The following is a 20,275-nucleotide window of genomic DNA, read 5'->3' on the forward strand; positions in this document are numbered from 1 at the left end:
TTAATTTTGACTATAAAGGTCAGTCATTGCTTCAGTCATCTCAAAGGTGATATGCCACTTTGAGGACAAAAGAGATTTGCTTAGTTGACCTCAAATTAGAAGCAAGGGCTTGCAATAACTCCACAATGAAATACCTGTGCACATGTCCTTCATCATGAAGACATTTCAGACTCCCCCATCCAAAGAAAAGCTCCAGATAGTCAAAGGTTAAGGAGCAAACTTGACCTTCACGGTAACAATGGCACAGACAGATTCTTTACGGATATGACATCTCCCAGACATTGAGACAGGCAGAGTTTCAAAGGGTTCCCCTGCAGCAGCAACAGTGTGTGGAAGACAGCAGGGCCGAGTACCTCAGCAGAGCCCTGCTCAGTTTACATGCTGCCCTGTGGATGCAGGAGGCGTCTGAGAACCTAGTCAGAAGAGTGAGCAGTGCAATTTTCACAGAAACTATCTGGTTACCCTACGGCTATCTGGGGAGGTTTTCATCCCTAAGTTTTTCCAGTCCACTTCTACCTCACCAGGTTGGATACTGATAAAAGAACTCCTTCTGAAAAAGTATTTCAAAATAGAAAGAGGTGATAAAGAAGTGGGACGGGGGGGACCAAAATTACTTGGTCTTTTCAGAAGATAAACTGAGGAAACCTTACCCTTTCTCCTGGAGGTCCCATTGGTCCAGGTGGACCAGGTAAACCTGGGGTTCCCTAGAGGGAAAAGGAATAATAAACTGTATCCATGACAGAACAAACATCACTGCTATGCTAATCATGCCAGTATATGTGCACACATTTAAATATTTAACTGTCTTCAGTGTTGTTTTTTGGCATTTAAAAAATAAAACAAACCTTTACAAGAAACCATTTATTTCATATACCTGATACAACACCCTCAACTCTACTTTTTACTTTCATTTCCTCACCAGCCCATAATTCAACTTCAAAAATAATTTTCAGTACTGTTCCCATAAAACAGATATAACTGGTTTATTGCCTTTACAAGCATGACTTACAGATGTCAGCTAATCCTTTAACACCTGGTGCTAAAGTGTAGCTGCAATCATTGATCAGAGTGTATCTAAAGAAACAAAAATTAGACTCTTCCTTTATTATTCTTTTCCCCCATTATCATATTTTTTAAAATTCTGCTGCTTTATTGTGCATATTTTAAATTCAGTTTCTGTTGCTTGTAGTTTCTGCATAGAGAAAAAACGTTAAAATTAAACAGGCAGGCTACATTAGAGGACACTCAGGAGTAATTTCATTCAACAGTCTGTAGGATCAGTACCACTGTTGTAGGAACTGAATATTGAACAGCCTTGTGTCATGTTGTCATGTTTTTCTCCCTTTTCTGTCTAATCTCGCTGTACACTAAAACTTAGCATTGCTTTCTACAGGATATTACTACTCCCTAAATGTAATAAACCCTACTCCCAGGGTTATAAGGACTAATAAAACATGTAAAGAATACAAGGCCCTTGGTTCATGACTGACCTTATCTGATACATGAAACTAAATCCACAACACCATTTAAGCATCTCACATATAGTCTTTATATCCCCAGTAAAATCAAGGACAGTATAGTAACCAAGGAATATTAGTTGGCACCACATGTGCAGATCAATGACCTTAGATTATCCAACTCTGGCTGGCTATCCAAAAAAACACTTATTTTTTCTTTTCACAACCTATCCTAGTTTATAATATAGAAACCTGCAAGAAAGTGAAATTTAATATTGCTTTCTTCTTTCAGAAAGCATACAGTTAGTGTCCCAAGACCATTTGACTTCCAAAAGTAGAAAGCAATTAGACAACATTGCTGAAGAGGGGTTCTGCAACCTTTATTTTAGGAAGACATTTAACTGCAGGCGGTCAGAAGTTGAGGGACCTTCCTGGGGAGTTATCAGTGTACTTTTCCTAATCCAGTGGTGTGTCCCTGTGCATTTACAACTGTCCAGATGGACATTTGGCTTGATTCTGTACAGCTGTTCTTTCACTCTTGCTGTTTTGAATAGTTTACTATTTCCTACATTTCAAATTCCTAAGTGTAAGGTAATTATGTTTCCCAAACTATTGCTTAGGAATGTATGAGAAGCCCATGACTCCTAGTGATGTCAAAAAGCAGCCAGCCTGCATGAGGAATACTGTAAAATGACATTATCTTGTCTAAGTGTCGACTTACCGATCGCCCTGGTAGACCAGGCTGGCCAGCATCACCTTTCATTCCTTGACGACCCTATAATTTTCAAAAATTATTGTTAAAGAGTCTGAATTACAGAATAGATCAGCAAAATAATTAATTTGTGTAAATGGACACAAAATATTTCCTGCAAGATACCTAAATTAAGGAAACCATAAGCCAACTATGTATTATGGAATAAAGCAAGATACATATACCTCTTAACTGAAGCAATACTGATCATCTCACAAACATCTGCAAATGCAGGAGGACTGGTTGATATTATATTAAAAACATAGGCAAGCAGACATTTGGAGCGGGCACATACTTTGATAAGGAAGTGACGTGGACTTTTCAGTAAGAGAGACTGATACCAATGTCTTCACAGGCAGGAAAGCAGGGTAGGGTTAATGTTTTCTTCCAACCTTCCTTATCTTTCCCAGCTGGTGAATGGAGTTGTCTAAGCTCATGAAAGGTAAAACCTTGGTCTTTTTAAAGTATCACTGTTTTTCTCTAACTCATGGTCTAAAAAGCATTACACACTTCCAGGACACAGGGTGCGGGAGCATATAAAGCAGCAATGTCTTGTCTTTCACAACTTGGTTGCATTCCACATATACTACAGCACTGTAGGATAAATGCACAGTCTAAACCCAAATGAGCTAAATGTGACAATTCAATATTACCCACAGTGGCTTGTGTGATAATCCAGCATTAATAACTGTTGATGACACACAAATAATCAAACAATTTGTAAACATAGCCTGTCAATGTGAATTGGGATCGATATGAAAAGCAAAATTACATGACTCAAAAGTGGCACTCTCACATTGTTAACGAATGAGAAGTTGTAACTTCTCATTAGAATGAATGAGATCAATTATGTCAGTTTTGTTGGTGTTTTCATTCTTCAATGGTTTTCAAACTGAATGTGACAAATAAAAGTATTTATCATATTCCACATGTAAAAGGAATGTGCTTGGCCTTTCTTGCTGTTTGGCATCTCTAGGCCATCTTGATGAAGTTTTTCCTCCCGACATGTAACAAAAAACTGAAACAGATCTACACTGGTTAACAAAATCTTTCTATTTTGTCCTTACAAAGCAGAAGGTGCACCTAATCTTAAAGCACATTTTGTTTTCCATTTCCCAAATTACATTATAGACTGAGAAAGTAACCTGGTTTCAAATGCAAAATGAGACAGTTTACAATCAGACACCAATTCTATTATTTGTTTTCATAAACTTTATATTTTAATCAGACTTCATACAAAAAGCTCCTGGTTATATTAAAATTCAAGCTATTCCTTTCCTAAACAGGAAACATCAAAATTATATTCCTGCTTTTGGGGTGATTACTTATTAAAATGTGGCAAAAGAAGTCTTGATATATTCGGAATGTAGACAAAGGATTACCTATGTTATCTGCTATAAAAAGCAGAATCTGGTGAACCTTCGTCAGTGTTAATATAGTTACTCTGTCTTTGAAAGTATGTACATGAAATCAGAAGTAGCCCCTCATTAAAATATGCATGCTGCTGCCAAGAAAGCCCTCTAAAAATGAGGAGCTATTTTGTATGCCTAGATCTAGACACCCATTGCCTCTCTCAACTTTCAGCTGCTGATCTAAGCCCAGAAAATAGAAGTTGGACATGTAAATCTGTGAGAAATCTTTCAGAGTAATATTGCATGCTTAATTTTCCTGCACCAGAGTTTGATAGTTTTGAGGCCTAGAATTTGAAAGCCTAGAAACTATAGAAAATCTGTAAGAGAAAAAATAGGGTAGCACAGTGTACATTACAGTGTTTAGACTCTGTCCCTTCACAGACATCCCATAAGCATATGTAACATTCAGGACAGAAAATGTTGTTGCATTGGAAGAGACGTTTCAGAAAGAGACTTGTTTCATAATACTACCACATCGCAGGGAAAAACAAATGTTAGAGCAAAGCTAGCATCCTCTTCCCAAGACCACCACCCCCATGGTCAGCTCTGACGCCACACACAGTGACACCCACATTCAGAATGGCCACTCACCGGTTCTCCTGGGATTGACAGCCCATTGGGGCCCTGTGGACCTGGGGGACCTTGAGGACCAGGAGGACCCGTCTCACCACGAGGACCAGGTGGCCCCTTAAAGCAAAAAATTAAAACAAGATTGTAAATGACAATCCCTTCTTAGATCCGTAACTGTAAAATCCTTTGGGTTAGACAGGATAAGTCAGAAGCCTAAAGACACATTTAATACTTCAGAACAACTGTGGAAACAGTTATCCAAGTGGCATATTCTTTCATAAGCTGTTCTGTGATTCACGTTGGCAGTCTCAGGCTAATATGTGCCTCCTGGCAGTATTAATTAGAAGTATAGCTATCTCCTCTGTACAGAAGAAAGGACAAGAATGCTGCAGAGTGTGTATTAACACCTTGATGCATGTATTCTAGTTTCCCGATGTGCAGTCAACGCCATTGAGGCTACATATATACATAAGCTCTGTATACACAGCCTCAAATAAGTAGGGTGCACATAAATAGCATATAGGCATATCTCCAATTAAATTTTTAATCTCCATTCTTAGCTCAGCATAGAACTAAGCACACAAATTTTCACACAGGTAAGCATGCAGCAACATTATAGATGTATTCCAGAAAGATACTTACAGATGATCCAGTCAAACCCCTTTCACCTCTGGGACCTTTTGCGCCTGGGCCACCCTAAATTAAATATTTGGAAGGAAAATACATTTCACACAGGAAAAGCAAGGGTACATCATACTGGTGTGCATTATGAATCCTCTTTATCAAACTCTGATGTGAAAGCCCGAAGTTTTGAATTGTATAGATCACACTGCTAAAAAGAGTACTAGAATAAAAGATGCATCAGAAACTAAGGTAAACCACATCAGCTTCAGCCTTGCCAATTCAGCCCATGAAAAATTACTGTAATTTTTGTCTCTGCAGATAGAAACTTCTTCAATTTATATTCATTAAAATCTCTGGAAACCTCACTAGTAGACTGCCAGACAACTTAACTGGGCTTCAGATTCCTCATCCTGCATTTTTGATAGCTTCGAAGTAGAAGGGCTGAGTATAACTCCCTCATATTCAAAGCAATTGGTAGGACCATATCCATTCCATAGATTACTATCTCTCCACACAAAAATAGAGAGTAACTAATTTATTTCCCTGACATAGTAAAGAATGTTTCCTTGGAGTGAAATCCTGACTCTGTATTTAGGAAAAATATTTGCATAGTCCGTTAAAAATATCTCGTACATGAAGCAGCAAGTCGGCTGAGATTGGGCCAGATTCTTTCAACCTATCAAACAATGAGGAGCTATTCACAGTGATCACATTGGAAATATGGAAAAAGGATTATTATATAAACAAGTAGAGGTGGTAGGAACTGCCCAACTGTGTTTTAAACTAAGATGAAAGGGGAACAGATTATCGTGATGTTATGGACATGCTAATAGAAAATATCTCTCTGACTGACCTTTGTTTCACAAAACCACAGATCAACATAAAACTACTTCTGTAAATTTAAAAATCAGAAAATCTGACTCTTGCAAATAGTTCCTTACAGCTGGTCCAGGGGGTCCTGGAGGTCCCACACTGTCTTGAGTACAGGTACAAGCATTTGGAAGAGCTGGGCATTTTGCTTCATCTCTCTGAAAATTAAATCACAACTATTACTGTCCTTTTAAAAAAAAGTACTTGGTGGCAGCATATTTTTCTAAAACAATAATAGCAAGATTCTCTATTATCCTGTTTCCAAGTATAAGTAAAACTCACAGCTAAGCGGTGGTTTCTAAATGTTTCTACAGGACCTTTCATATTTTTAGCAAATTTTCTCTGAGTTATATAAGGCACCAACAACAGACACACAGGCAAAATCAAATTCATATGCAATTTCTGTTGTTCGAGTATTTATATTCATTAGAAAATCAGCTTGCTCCGACAAAGTATAAACTAGTTGCTTTTTAAATGCCAATCTAAGAATAGATTAAATTAAAAAAAAGATAATATAGCTAATACATTCATGACACCTAGGATGTTAAATATCATTGAAATACAAAACAGAACCAACATTTTTTCCGTCATTCCCAAGAGACTCAATTGTACCACATTTCAATCTTTCTCCCTCAGACACAAAACTTCGAAATGCAGTATTGTTCACTGGCTGCTCTGACAACTGTGATTCAGCTGGGTTGTCAGTGTGAGGTATAATACCAGGCTAATATTGATGTTGTTAAATTTGCCATTAATAACGATTTTCTGAATAACCTCTTGTTCATTTATACTTACCATAGAAGGAAGATCACAGCATCTGTCTCTGCTAGTCCAAACCGGACTGCATACAATGTCAAAATTCTGAATTTCTAACTGTAAAAGAAAGGGGGACTCTTGAAAGATACTAGAGATGTTATTTATGAAATCTGTTGGCATTATCATTAAAAATGACACCCCAAACAATTTCTTTCTAGTGTAGTTAACATCATTCAGTCTTTCACTTCTTTTTTGACACTGACAGAAAAATTAATTAAGAATAATAAAAAACTTAAAACCAAGCCTACATAAGGCTACAAGAACTTCAAGAACTGATGCTTGCTCTTTTTCTGGGGCAAAAGGTAGCCAAATAAAGTGACTCAAGAAATATTTTGCAATACTTAATGAATAATAGTGATGAACAACTACATCGACTGAGTGCCTGTGCACTTCAACATGAAATCTGGCTGAAAAGCTGCAGTCCTTGAGTCATAAGAATTCAGATTCATGTACGGAACTTTCCATTGACACTAGTGGAGAAAAGCTAATGCAAAAAGGCTGGAGTACCTTATGTACACTGTACAGTGAAAGCAGTTTCCTCTCTTTTTTTCACCCCAAGAGCTATGATCCTGTAGTTTGATACATACAACCAAATATTTGGTGGTGAGTATCAAGAACCTTCTTCAGGTGTTAGGGTTTGCACACATGAGTCAGATTGCAGACTTAATTCTTCTAATATGAAGCCCAGATAATAGCACTGATTGCATATTAAGTGTAGTTAAGCCATCAAGATAATTGATATGCCCTTCATAGCAGCAGACACTTCTTCACAATAGGTTTATTGATCATAAAGCCAGTGGGTATTACTCTGATCACCCAGTACAAGAGAGACCATAGGACTTGCCAGAATTAAAAACTGTTCATTAGAGGATGTCTTTTACAAAAACAAAGCAATCTTCATTTAAAGACTTCCAGGGATAGAGAATCCACAGTAAATGGTTTCAATGACTAAATACTCCCTCTATTAAAGAAAAAATTTTTCTGCTCTTGTTTGAATTTACCTGACTGCAACTTTCAGCTATTAGATTTTTGTTCTCACAATTCTGTTAGAATGAGAACACCAAACTTCTCAGTTAAGTATATTCGGTCTTGCAGTACAGGCATTTGAAAGCTTTGGGTGCAATACTGGTTTCTTAGCAATCCTTAATGTCTAATCTCTTTCCTCAGAAAATTTCAAGGGCTTGCATTAATGAATGGATTAATGTTTATTTCTTACTGTTGCTGATTTCCGGTCGCCTTTCATAAGTTTCCCAAGTATTTCATAGCCATCAGTTGTGATGTTCCCAGCTGCCTTAATTGGTTTTTCCAGTATTTCACTGCAGTCAATGTAAATCTTAACATTTGATGAAGTTACAACAATATGGACCTGAAAAAAAGTTTACCATGATATTTAGAAAATGCACATAGCCAAATTTACTCTAATAGTTTAATAGTATTTCACTGTTTAGGTAATACTGTTTTAAATTTTCTTCCTAGTGATGCTGTTTTACTTTCAGCTGGTGGAAAAATTCAAACTCAAGGAAAGTCTATGACATTAGTAACCTCTTTAAAATGTGTTGAAGGTCAATAAGACGGTTATGCAAGCACAGCTAAGAAATACTATTTAAAATAATAGTTGAACTGCAATGGTCTATTTTTAAAATAGCTTGCCTGAAAATTGCTTTAAGATGGCATAAAAGAAAAAAAGTAAAAAGAATTTCTGAGAGGAAGTGAATATAAGCTCTGCTTGTCCTCTTCTGATGGCTGGGACCACACAAGAGGTTTATGAGCCTGTGACTACCCACTGGCTAATAGACTCTGTAGTTCAGAGAGTAGATTGTTTTGGATCCAAAGATCCACAGATGACTCAGCCAGAGGCATTAGTTACATTGAGATACAGGAAGTGAGCAGAGAAGCCTGCCCAGAAAAAGACAAAATAATGGAAGATGCAAGAAAGAAATTTCCATGAGAGAAATTTGGCTACAAAAACATATGCCAAAATAAGGGGAAACAGGGAAGAAGAGGAAGAGATTAATTATTGGAATTAAGGGAAACCTTGGAGGGCAAAAAAAATTACTGTAACAAAGGAAGAGTATGTTTACCAGGAGAATAGAATGAAGTGTTTGGGGAAAACATCACAAATCTTAAACAGAAGAACAAATAAAATGAAAGCAATGGTTACCATTCCAAAAATTTATAGTACGTGTGGCAAATGTTATGAAAGGGAATTTCCTACATTTCGCTGAAAACCAAAGACATTCAGGAGTCTCCAAGAAAGAAACAAAGAACTGACATTTCAGTAAATCTAGTATGCAGTTGATAGAAGAACATCTTAAGGCAACAGAAAGGTTTCAGTGGCTTTATATATTTTACATACTGCATATATTTTATATACAACATTATAACATCTATGTAATTGTTAAAATATCAACACAGATCAGTAGTAAAGAATCCTTGAATTATTTGTGTTTTAAAGCTTCTGTTACCACAGTACACAACGCTTCAGAAACATATTGCTATTTAATGACTGCTTTAAAAAATTGGCATAAAGTTGAAAGAGAGATTCCCTTAAATGTCCTGAGTCAACAAGTGCCTGAACAATCTCCTGAGAATTTGTTCTTTTTTTCCATATTAAATATTTTCCCATGTGGAGTTGTCTCCAAGGCATCTGCATAGCTTATCTAAAACTCTTTAAACATTATGTGCTTATGCTTTATATAACTGGAATTATGACTTCTGAAACTGCCCTCATTTTTTGTCATCTGAAATTCAGTTGGCGTCACACTTTAATTCTCAGTGCTGTGTATACAAGTGTTTTTTTTAATTCACATGCCCCACATTGTTCATTGACCAAATACAAAAAATAGAGGAAAGATAACTGAGTGTGTCCAAAGTATATTTTGGTATTACATTCCAAACTTTCTACAAAATAAAATAAGCACCATGGCAAAACTTTAAATTCATTATCATTTAAATACCATATGCTCAGTCATTTGATTAGATGACTAAATTTTACAGGTTAATGAATGCATCAGACAGTTTAAACTCATCACAGATGTAATTCACTAATTCTGAAAGGTACCTAATATGCAAGTTTTTCTACTGGAATGTTAAGTATTTATCACAAATTAAATAAATCAAATGACATCTGCATAGCAAAAGCATATTACTGCATTTTCATTTGCACACAAAATTTAGGAAAGGTGAATCCACGTGAGAATGCTGAATGGGATCATCAGCTTGAAAATGTTTGAAGAGCAATGACTGCTGAGCTTTGTCGATCTATCGAAAGCAGCAGCTACCCCAGCAGTCAAAAATAAGCAGGGCTCCCCCAAGTCATTGACTCAGCTCACTGCTGATTTAATGCCAGCTCTGAATTCCAGCCTGTATTTCATGGCCCAAGCATAAATCTAATAAAAGTATGCACATAGTGTGTACAGTAAATAAAACATCTCTATATACAATGCAGCTACATTTTGTTTTCAACAAATTAACATCAACAAAATGTTAACAGAAATCCTCTCTTCAATTTCTAACACACCAACATAAAGCATCACTTCTGACTATTCTCAGTGTCAGAAGCCATTGAGGTTTTAAGAAAGAAAACATACTTTAATCTTTCTCTCTGGACCCTTTCTAAGATAAAGTTTGATGCTGTTCTGATCTACTGCTAGATGAACCACATCAATAAGCTAAGCAAACTATTATCCCATATGTACATCAGCAGAAAGACATACACTAATTTTCCAATTTCCTGTGGCTATCTACTGTAAAACTGCAATCTAAAAGAAAGTTTAGCATGGTAAGAATAAGAAAGTAGAAGTCATCTGTCTCTCCAGAACATTTAGTTATAAACTTAATGACTGTCTCAGGCAGTCAGGATTTTTCCTATGGGACTTGCCAGATTCAACAGCTTTCACCATAGCTCTGCTACGCAAAGCATTCAAGTATGCCAAAGTAAATTTCCCTGCACAGTTAGGTGTAGTTAACTGTGCTTCACTGAATAAGCCAGTAAGTCATCGAATGAAAACCACAAAAATGTTTGATATTTTGGAAAACATCTTGAATTCTAAAGATTTGTCATTGCTTTGAAACTGGACGGTAGGAGAAATTGCAAAAGTACATTTTGAAACGTGTTAATCTTGCTTTCCTTTCAGCTGAAACTACTGCTATACTTTATTAGGAGCTAATCAACATGGCTCATACATAAGGCTTTCCCAGCACGTGAGCTGTGGAATCCCATGATGCTATCATTAACAACCTGACTCATAGAGCAACCTCACTAATCATTCTGGAGAGAATCCAGAGGAGTCAGCTCAGTTACATGGTGAAAAATCACAAATACAGCTCTTTAAATCAAGGCTGCTCCAGTTACTTTAAATACTATCAAAATCTGAACTTTTGATTCCTTTCTGGGGAAAAAAAGAAGGGGAATGACACACTGCACTGAGTAAATGATACATTTTTGCTTAAGAAATAGTCTCATAAGCAGGAATTCATAGTTCTAGAGCTCTAAGATAATTTGCAAATGGCTCTTACTCCTGTACATCATTTGGCATCTTCGGGTTGATTTCTTTTCATATGTATGAGTGTATTTAACTATTAAAATAATAAAAGGGTAAATAAAAATCCAGATTTTTGTTATTATTATTCATCAGCAAGTGTAATAAACAGTTATACATAACTGCTAGTATTGCTGAGGTTGCAGGTTGTTCCCCATTTGCTCTGATAAATGAGCAGAGCTTCACTGTAAGTGCTGTCAGATCATTCTGCTCAGCTCTATCACATTTAGAGAAACTATAAGGAAAAATATGACGCTGAACTTCAATTAAATTAGCAGCAGACACATAAAACAGACTGCTGGCAGTACAGCATGTAGAGAGCTTCACACCACTGACCCAAAGAAAGGAAGTTTCAACTCTAACACTGATATCTAAAACAGGGCATGCTACAAGCTGTTCTGTGTCTTAAAAGTACTCCTTGGCAATTAAGATGTCTCAGCTTTTACATTAAAACAATATCTATTGTAGCTTTTACTGACGGTTTTTCTCACTCCAGTAGATTAATGCATTTCCTTTAATTCAGGTGTCCTACTAGGCTATCAAAAAAAAAAAAAAAAAGGCAAAAAGCGAAATGCCAAGGACGAAATAGAGGCTGCCTACTGTGGTTGTGATCCAAGCCTACTCATAATTATCAGTTACAAAGTCAATAACAAACATTTCTTCATATAGGAAAAAAATAATTAGCCATTAAATACATTATAAAACAAGAATAATTGGATACAACATAGAAGCAGTTTGGGAAATTATCCTCTGATAAATTCTGAGGAAACCAATAGCTTTTATAGCACTATGTGATTTTTGTAGTCATCCATGTTTTAAACAGATGAAGTCACAAAATATTACAATGCTGGCACCAGCTATCTTTCCCTGCTTTCAGCCTAGCAGAGCTAGGTTGACAATGTGGCCTCCAGTATCAGCAAGCTGACAGAGGCAACCTCTTATCAGTATCCTCAGAGGAATGCTGGTAGTGACTAGTCATGCAGGAGACAGTATCATAAAGAAAACAAATGTCATACTCCAGCCATATTTAGTCATCAGAAGAAAACTAAACTAAACAGAAGGGAGATAAATGAAAACATGAGAATGTGCATTTCAGTTGACCAAATATGTTGCAATTGCAACTCACTTTCTTGCCCTAAACATATATACTTAACACAGCAGGAAAATATTTTTTCGATTGGGTTTTAGGTATATATGTAGTCTGAGTCAAACACTTCCTGATGACTAGAGGTAAGGAAGCCTGGCAGGATCAAGTTTTCATAATTTGGTGCACAAAATTAGAAAAGGAAGCACAAAACGATCACAACTGAAGGCAGATGCAGTAACATGTAAGGATTTCACTAGCCATTTTGACAATTCAAAAATGTGATCTTCATTCTAATTCACAAATAGATTATACAATCTTCTATGGGCTCTCTCTCATTATTGTTGCTTCCTCAGTTAACGTTACTTTGGAATATTTTAGGCCCAGAGAATTTAAGCAAAAAATATACCAATACACATTCATACATACATGTGTATATATATATATATATACACATATACATGTATTACGTTTGTTAAACATATGAATCTCATTCAATATGCTATTCACCTCCCAAAATTCATTCCCTACCTTTATCTATAAGTTAATAGCAACTTACTTTCTGTGGCTATATCTTCCTCTTCTCTGAATGATTTCAAATCATTACACTGCACCCCAATGTTTTCTCACCACAACTTCTTTTCCTTTTTTTTCCAGTTTATCTTTTATTCTTCCTCTTTCATGTGCTAGGAATTAGGCTATGAAGTCTTGTTCAGATATATCCCTCCACTTACACAGTCTTGACAAATTCTTGACAAATCCCTTACACTGGTTCAAAGAAGAGCTATAACTTCAGAGATCTTGTTTTATACGATCCGTTAAGTCCCTATGTCAACTTACAGTACTATACAAAGACTGGATATAACTGATAGTGATTTCTGCTTGTCTTTTGTTTCAAAGAACAGCACTTCAGAAAGCAACACTCATAACTTCAATCCTTTACCTTATGGAAGCTTCCATAAAAGATCTTCTTTACTTCATCATTATCAAAAGTTACAGTTTGAACCTCTCCCCTTGTATCCTTGTTAAAGAATGACAGCACTTTGCTGGAAGCTGCAATAAATGAAAATAATACACTTCATTTCACATGTACAACTGAAACCACCATAAGAAGATACACTTATAGATAAAATGTAGTATACCACTCAGTTGGGTAAACACAGGTTATATTGATGGTCTTACTGACCCATAAGTATATAGATGTATTTTCCTTTGGTTTTAGAGGTAATACCAAAGCTGAAATGTAGATTAGATGAATTATTCTGAGTTGAAAAAAAACAACTGACGTACAAAGTTAAAAAAAAAAAAAAAGTCTCTTAAAATTAAAAATATATAATCCTTTTACCATGTAGGAATGCAGGTTTGGAAATATTTGGGAAGAATGCATGCAAATTAATGTAACATATAAATTCTTTATTCAATAAGCATAATCATCCTTACGATCAAGCACAACTCCAATTTGTGGTTTGTAATCTCTGTCTGTAATCTGCCAAATTGCAAAAGGCTCATTGGGGGATTCAGGCAGAAGACGGAATAACAGAATGATAGTGTACGCCTGTGGTAATCCCTCCGGGTGAATCTCCCTGTTAAGACAATATGAAGACGTTTTTTCACATGAGGAAAATAAGATCTTCATTATTTGCTCTTTTTCAAAGAAAAGACATGAGAGTAACAGAGAAACCACAGTGTTTAATGGAACTGAGCATTTTAACTGCTCTCTCAAATAGAAAAGAACCTTGTGGTAAAAAACACCATGCGATTTGTTACGATGAACTCACAGCCTGTCAGCAGTTGGTCCAGGCACCATGGTTATGGAAGAGGCCAGAATATGACCAAGAACTCTTGGAGATGTATTCTTGTGGCAAGATTCTGTATAAACTACACATATTATAAATTCCTTAATGATAAGTACAGAAAAGAAGATTGCAGCTTTATTCTTTTTTCATCTGGTCCGTTTTATACAGGCAACAGAAAACAGCACTTAAGCATTGCTGCCCTTCAGGCATAGATGCAGTGAAGGAGATATTTAACGTATTATCTGCAACTGATGATGTATTTGGGCTCCACCTCATTCATCAATGGCTGAGGTTTAGATTCGTGATGTTCAGACTGTTAGACATTAAAAAAAAATTGCATTAAACGGCCTCCAGTATTTTCTGAAGGGGAATGGAGGGAACGCAGGAAGGGAACTGTAAGAAGGCGGTAGTTTCTGCTCCTCCTTAACCATTATAATGGAACTGAGAAAGGGATTTAGCTTCATGAACATAAACATAGTAACCTTAAAATGAAGACACTAGCTGCTCTGTATTTTAGGCAAAGCTTATGTACCCATACAATTATGGACTCTGCAATAATAGCCGTATCACTAAGTCAGTACCACCACATGGCACAGTGCAAGAATGGAAATATTAAAGTAGATAAAGCAAGACTATTTATAACTTGGATACCAAGTTATTTCAGATATGGAAACAACTAGGCCACCAGGATCAGGATGCTTTTATTGCTTTGCTGACTCAGTCTAAAGTGAGTTTTATTCCCTGGCTTCTCATGAAAAATATGTGCCCAGAATACTTTGGCAAGTCTACTCCACCTCCTACAGCAGACAACAGACTGTGTATCACTGCATTCTAAAAAAAGATGAAATAAATAGGAAGTCTGTCTTTTATTGTCTTTTTATCATCTTATCCTGCTAAATGCAAGGTTTATCTTAATGTAAGAGAGTTGCAAAACTGGGATTATCTGTACTTCCCTAGATTGTAAAAATCCAGGCTGTCAGAGACCTATCACCCCCATAGCTATACTGGCACATCAAGTAACTCAAAAGGACCTCAAGTCCTCCACTTTTAAAGTTGTGAGCTGAGAAGACTGGCAAAAAGAAATTATTTCTTTGTAAACCCCAGCTCCTGTGCCTGTGATCTGATCTTTACCAAATCTGGCAGGATGGCAGAAGATTTCAAAGGCTTGCATGAAAAGAAGATAAAATTTCCTTAAATTTAATAGGAATAATGGGCTATTTTTAGGCATCTCCTCTGACTCAGAATGACTTTTTCTGAAATGTACTTAAATAGTAGGGTGAGGAAAAAATGTAAAAAGAAAGAGAGAGAGATGTTGTTCCCCTCTTACTAAAACTAACTGCTAAGTCTTTTTGGGTTTTGGGAAAAAAATGTTGGCAAGAATGACCATATATTACCCCTCCATAAGCAAGCTCTAAGACCACAGGCCCTTGAAAACTCCACTCCATTTGCCAAATACAGCAACTCCAGTAGAGGAGAAACTACCCTAAGTTAATGGTGTCAATGTGCTGCCTGTTGCAGTATGAATGATGCCTCTGCTGAAAGTGGTGCTTATCCCTCCATATTGAAACCATCTCTCTCCGGCAACGTGGAGCTTGTTTTAGTAAGGAGCCTGTTGTTCAACTGCCTACAGACAAACTGGATTATATGCAACTCAAATGGTTAAGCAGCATAATCTCAAAAAAGAAAAATAAGCAACTGGATTAATAGTGAACAGACCACAATGGAAGAAATAGATAAGCATTTAATGAGAACAATGATAGGTGTTCTTTAGAGTATATTTCTTAGAGTTCAGTAAAAAGAACATAAAATAAATTAACCTTCCATGAGATACCAATACAATCATCTATAAACTCTACTAATCCTTCCTCGTCTACTTGCCCTAAATATGAGTCTTTCAAGTTTACTTACCGTATTGGCTGGTTGACAAAGGCATTTTTGTGGAGTCTATATGCGACATAGCTTGGGAAAGAGCCTGATTCCAGTGATACACCTTGTACAGAAGCAAAATGCTTCTCTGTTAAATTATATGATTCCAGCATCTTGAAACCTTTAAATGGGGGAGAAAATAAAAAAATAAAAACACTGTAGACCTGTAAAAGACACAAATGAACCTATGCCAAAATATTAGACACTTACCAGGTGAAGTGTATCCCTCCAAGTAAATAAGAGGACAAGCTAAAAGACATGAAACAACATATAATTCAAAACCATAAAACCTAACCGGATATGAACATATATATACTTCAGAAAGTTTTATTACCAAAAATTCTGTGCTATTATAAATTGTCATCCAACTTTTGTTACTTTTGTCATACTGTGTTCTGCTCTGTGGTAGATGTACTGTTAAAATCTTTACTCACTACTTTTGGTGGGATATTTCTATCGTGACAAATTGAATGGAATAACAAATGAACCCCCCAAATATTTAAGAGTCTAATTCATAAGAAGAAAGGAGCACAATGACACAGTCTTTCCATGAATATTTAAGGCATGAGTCAACTGCATAATAGCTGTCAGATTCACAAGGAAAAACTGCAGATTTATATGGCTCCTCAGGAGCCAGCGGATGAGGCAGTTAGGGAGTACACAGTTGCACATGACAGGCCTGAGAATTTCTTATTTTTGCCATAGAAGGATTTCACTTGAGTAAACAACTTTATTTAGATAATTTTAAAACAGCATCACACGCTGTAGCTGCACCTCTTTAGAACCCATAGACCAGTTGTAAATAAGAGACCCGTTGGGCCCCCAGTTCAGATTAGACATCATTCTACTTCTTAAAGAGCAGTGGTTCTCACTGACTGTTACTCTTTTTTTGTTATATCAATACTTTTGAAATGTGAGACAAGATTACCTAAAATATAATACCTACTTCAAAATTTTAAAAAAGTAAATTGCTCCCTTAAACTATGTCCAGTTATTATGAAACCCAACTTTTATATATGAACATTTCTTTTGATGTACCTTAAACGGCATGGCTACACTATCAGTATATAAGCAAATGTATTAATTTGGGAAAAGGGAAAATTATGTCTTCTACTCACTTGAGGTAGCTGTCTCACACACAAAGGTGACAAGGTTATCTTGAATCTTTTCAAAGGCATCAAAGTCATCAACAATAAATACATGACGCTCACTAGGCTTGCTGGCAATCTTGGCCAGCTCATTGTAATCTACATCAGCCACACCAACCACAAAGACACTGAAGCCTGTAAAAATAATACTTGTTACTTGAAATGTAGTAAATGTACATTACCGTTTTTCAGGTCCATATTTCACAAACTATCTCTATCGTTGATTTCTCAGTCTCTACCTGGTCTTTTATCTGGCCTTTGTTATACGCATACATTCTGGAGATCCTTTCACCCTATTAAAGCTCAGGAGGGATTAAACTGATTTTTGCATCTTTCTTTCAAAACTTTCTTCTGCTTTCTTCATTGATTTTTGTTGGGCATTATCCAATCTCATATAGCCCTTGCTTCATAGTCCCCTCACTCTTTCATACAAAATGTATAATCCTCTCAACTCTACAGTATCTTAAACCTGTTCTGTGTCCAAAATATCTGTGCAGATTATTAGTTATCCAGTTCTCTAGCTCTTGCCATCTCCTGCACTTCATGCTTCTCAGTTTCTCTTTCACTTTCTTAGGGTGATATTCACCTCACCAATTTTTACTTTCCAAGTTAGCAACAAGTCTAAGCTAGTTGTCTAGTCTTCCTCTATAATCAACAGACATACATGGGCAGATTCAGAACACAATTCATCTCACCTCCCTAAAATGATAACTTCAAGACAGAAGAAGCCATGATCTGTAGATGCCTACCTCTTGCTCTCTTCACTAGCCATAAAAGGACCCTACATGATGACCTTAGACTAGACATTTGGTTGTTAGATGGCTTAAGTCAAATGAGAAGAATCCAGACCCTAGAAATTAATCATATCACCAGGTGTAACAGTATAATCTCCTTCTTTGTCAGGGCAATTTTCCTCTTCAAATCCTTAAATTAGTATCTCCTTGCCTTCTATGTCAAATTTTTGTTTCCTGCTATCTTCTAGCCTTTGCAGAATTCTGTCTCTGACTCATTTCTTCCTTTCCGTTCTCCCACCTAAGCCTCCATGTGATAATTTGACATCTCTTTGCCATAACAGCAAACAAGGAAGAAAAAAAAAAAGTTACAGCACAATTCAGCACTGAAAAAAAAAAAAGCCTCCCACAAAATTTCATTCACATGAAACTGCACAGACGTTGGAAATGTTGGTTGGAGGCTGAAAGCAGAATTCAGATTTATTACAAATGATAAAGGTATCTTTATTGACATTTTTAATTTTTCAAAAAGAAGACAGTTATTCCTCTGTAGCCAGTTCTGGTGAAGCTTTGGCTGAAATACTGTCCAGCTTTGAGCACGACATTTAAGATGCAAAGAAACGAAACCTAAGCAAGTAGAGAGGAGAGCAAAAATGGTAAGAGGTTTGGAAAACATGATCAACAGGACATTGAAAGAAGTAGTTTTGTTTAGTTTAGAAAAGAGAAGACAGAAAGAGGAAATGACAACAGGTTTCAAATATGAAGGCCCGATACAGTGGACAGTGATCAACTGCTTCTCTAGTTAACTAGGTAAATGAAAAGATGGCAATAGTTTCATTAGCCTGATGAAACACTTGGGTGAAATGTGAGGCAAAGCTTTCCAACTTTTAGGGTAGTTAAGCACTGAAGCAGATTATCCAGGGAGACTGTAGAGATTTTTATGAGTAGGGTAGCCACGCATCTTTAGAAACTATCTAGACAGAGCTGACTCCTTCAGATTACAAAGGCAGAGAAAATGACCACTTGTTGTTTATATACCCATGATTTCCATAAGGAAGTGCAACAACTCTTTACTCTGGGAACAGGACTTCAGGTGGTTCGTGAAGTGCAAAACTGCTGGGTGCAGAGACAGGAATAGATTATTTGACATAAGCCACATCCAGCAAATCTGAAGAGGAAGTGCAATGCTTCTCAGCTCAAAACACAATGAAGGAATCAGTTCAGACCAAGCTCGACCAAAAGCAGTTACTTCAACTGGAGATCCACTATTACTCCAGGTAAAACATAGAGCCCAAAACCCAGGCTCATTACATCAAAAGCACTAGAATGGAGTACACTTCACAATGATCCCTGGGGTCCACACAGCAAGGAGAGAAAGAAGTAATCAAAAGTCAAGTCTATGAAACGATGTGCGTGAGGAATTACTTGAAAGCCTTAGCAAACCACATCCTTCCCCAGAGAAAAAGCTAGAGAAAGAAAAAGTAAGTCTGTGCCAGAGATTCTACATTTTTTAAATAGTTTTGACTTTTTCCTAAATACTCAGAATACGTTTCTGAGTCCATAAATGGTGAGTAAAGGATTCCCAGATAATTGAAGCACCACTTATAATTGCATTGCTTAACACATAAGGAAATGAAACAGCCAGGTACTGTGAGCTGCTTACCAGAGTGCTGTATGACCGTTGCTGCTTTCCTCACCTCATCCTGAGACCGACCATCTGTGACAACAACAAGTACCTTGGGAACACCTCGCCTCATGCCACTCTCCCAAGTCAAAACCTTTTCTTTGATAAATGTTAGGGCTTTGCCTGCAAAGTGCATAACGAACAAGGAGTCAGCCATATTATCCACAAGAGAAGAAATCCCATACTTTACTTTGAAAGGGCACAGCCACACAGCTAAAACAGAACATAAAAACCTAATTCTTCATCCATGCAATATTAGGTTAATGAGGCAGTTTCTGAAAACATTTTATCTTAAAGAAATACAATTACTGCTCAGGATTACCTGTCCTTGTGTTTCCTCCTCTGTACTGAATATTTTGAAGAGCTCCCAGGGCCTGGGCCTTGTCATCAAATGTATTCAGTTTAAATTCAGATTTTGCCTCATCACTGTACTGCACAAACGAAACCTGAAATGGAATATATCAGGGTGTTCAGTCTCATACCTCCATGTTCAGACCAGCTCTCTCCATTCAAATATTTATTGTGGTATCTTAGTAAACAATGTGCACACAACACTCTTGTCTTTGTCTTTCATGTATAAATTGTGATGTGACTTTAAATACGTATGATTAAATTATTGTTATTACTATGATGCAGTATATAAAGTGCCTATTCTCTGCTTCTGAGCAGAGGTACAGCATTTACAAAACCTCTTCCAGTTTTTTTTTTTAATAAATACAAAAATAATTTGGCAATAGAATGTCAATAAAGTTGGATATATACAGAACTGTGTACTCTCTTGCCTTAAATACTGGAATACAATCACAGAATGTTTATTCTGAAATAATTTTAAAATATTTTTATATATATCATTTTGCTCCTTTTA

General features: G+C 36.5%; 1 protein-coding gene across 1 annotated transcript in view; it reads right to left on the bottom strand.

Annotated features, from left to right (window-relative positions):
- The window catches only part of COL12A1 (collagen, type XII, alpha 1), a 95,930-nt gene that overhangs the window by 15,345 nt on the left and 60,310 nt on the right, over positions 1–20,275 (bottom strand). Inside the window, exons 43-56 of the mRNA XM_010282245.1 lie at positions 19,733–19,856; positions 19,390–19,533; positions 16,966–17,130; positions 16,058–16,096; positions 15,830–15,968; positions 13,566–13,708; positions 13,069–13,178; positions 7,717–7,866; positions 6,480–6,557; positions 5,756–5,842; positions 4,833–4,886; positions 4,212–4,307; positions 2,179–2,232; positions 651–704 (exon numbers count right to left, since the gene is read on the bottom strand). Coding sequence (XP_010280547.1) covers positions 651–704; positions 2,179–2,232; positions 4,212–4,307; positions 4,833–4,886; positions 5,756–5,842; positions 6,480–6,557; positions 7,717–7,866; positions 13,069–13,178; positions 13,566–13,708; positions 15,830–15,968; positions 16,058–16,096; positions 16,966–17,130; positions 19,390–19,533; positions 19,733–19,856 — 1,437 coding nt within the window. The remainder of the gene's footprint in view (positions 1–650; positions 705–2,178; positions 2,233–4,211; positions 4,308–4,832; positions 4,887–5,755; positions 5,843–6,479; positions 6,558–7,716; positions 7,867–13,068; positions 13,179–13,565; positions 13,709–15,829; positions 15,969–16,057; positions 16,097–16,965; positions 17,131–19,389; positions 19,534–19,732; positions 19,857–20,275) is intronic.

Source organism: Phaethon lepturus, unplaced genomic scaffold (assembly GCF_000687285.1).
Source record: "Phaethon lepturus isolate BGI_N335 unplaced genomic scaffold, ASM68728v1 scaffold3282, whole genome shotgun sequence".
NCBI lineage: Eukaryota > Metazoa > Chordata > Aves > Phaethontiformes > Phaethontidae > Phaethon > Phaethon lepturus.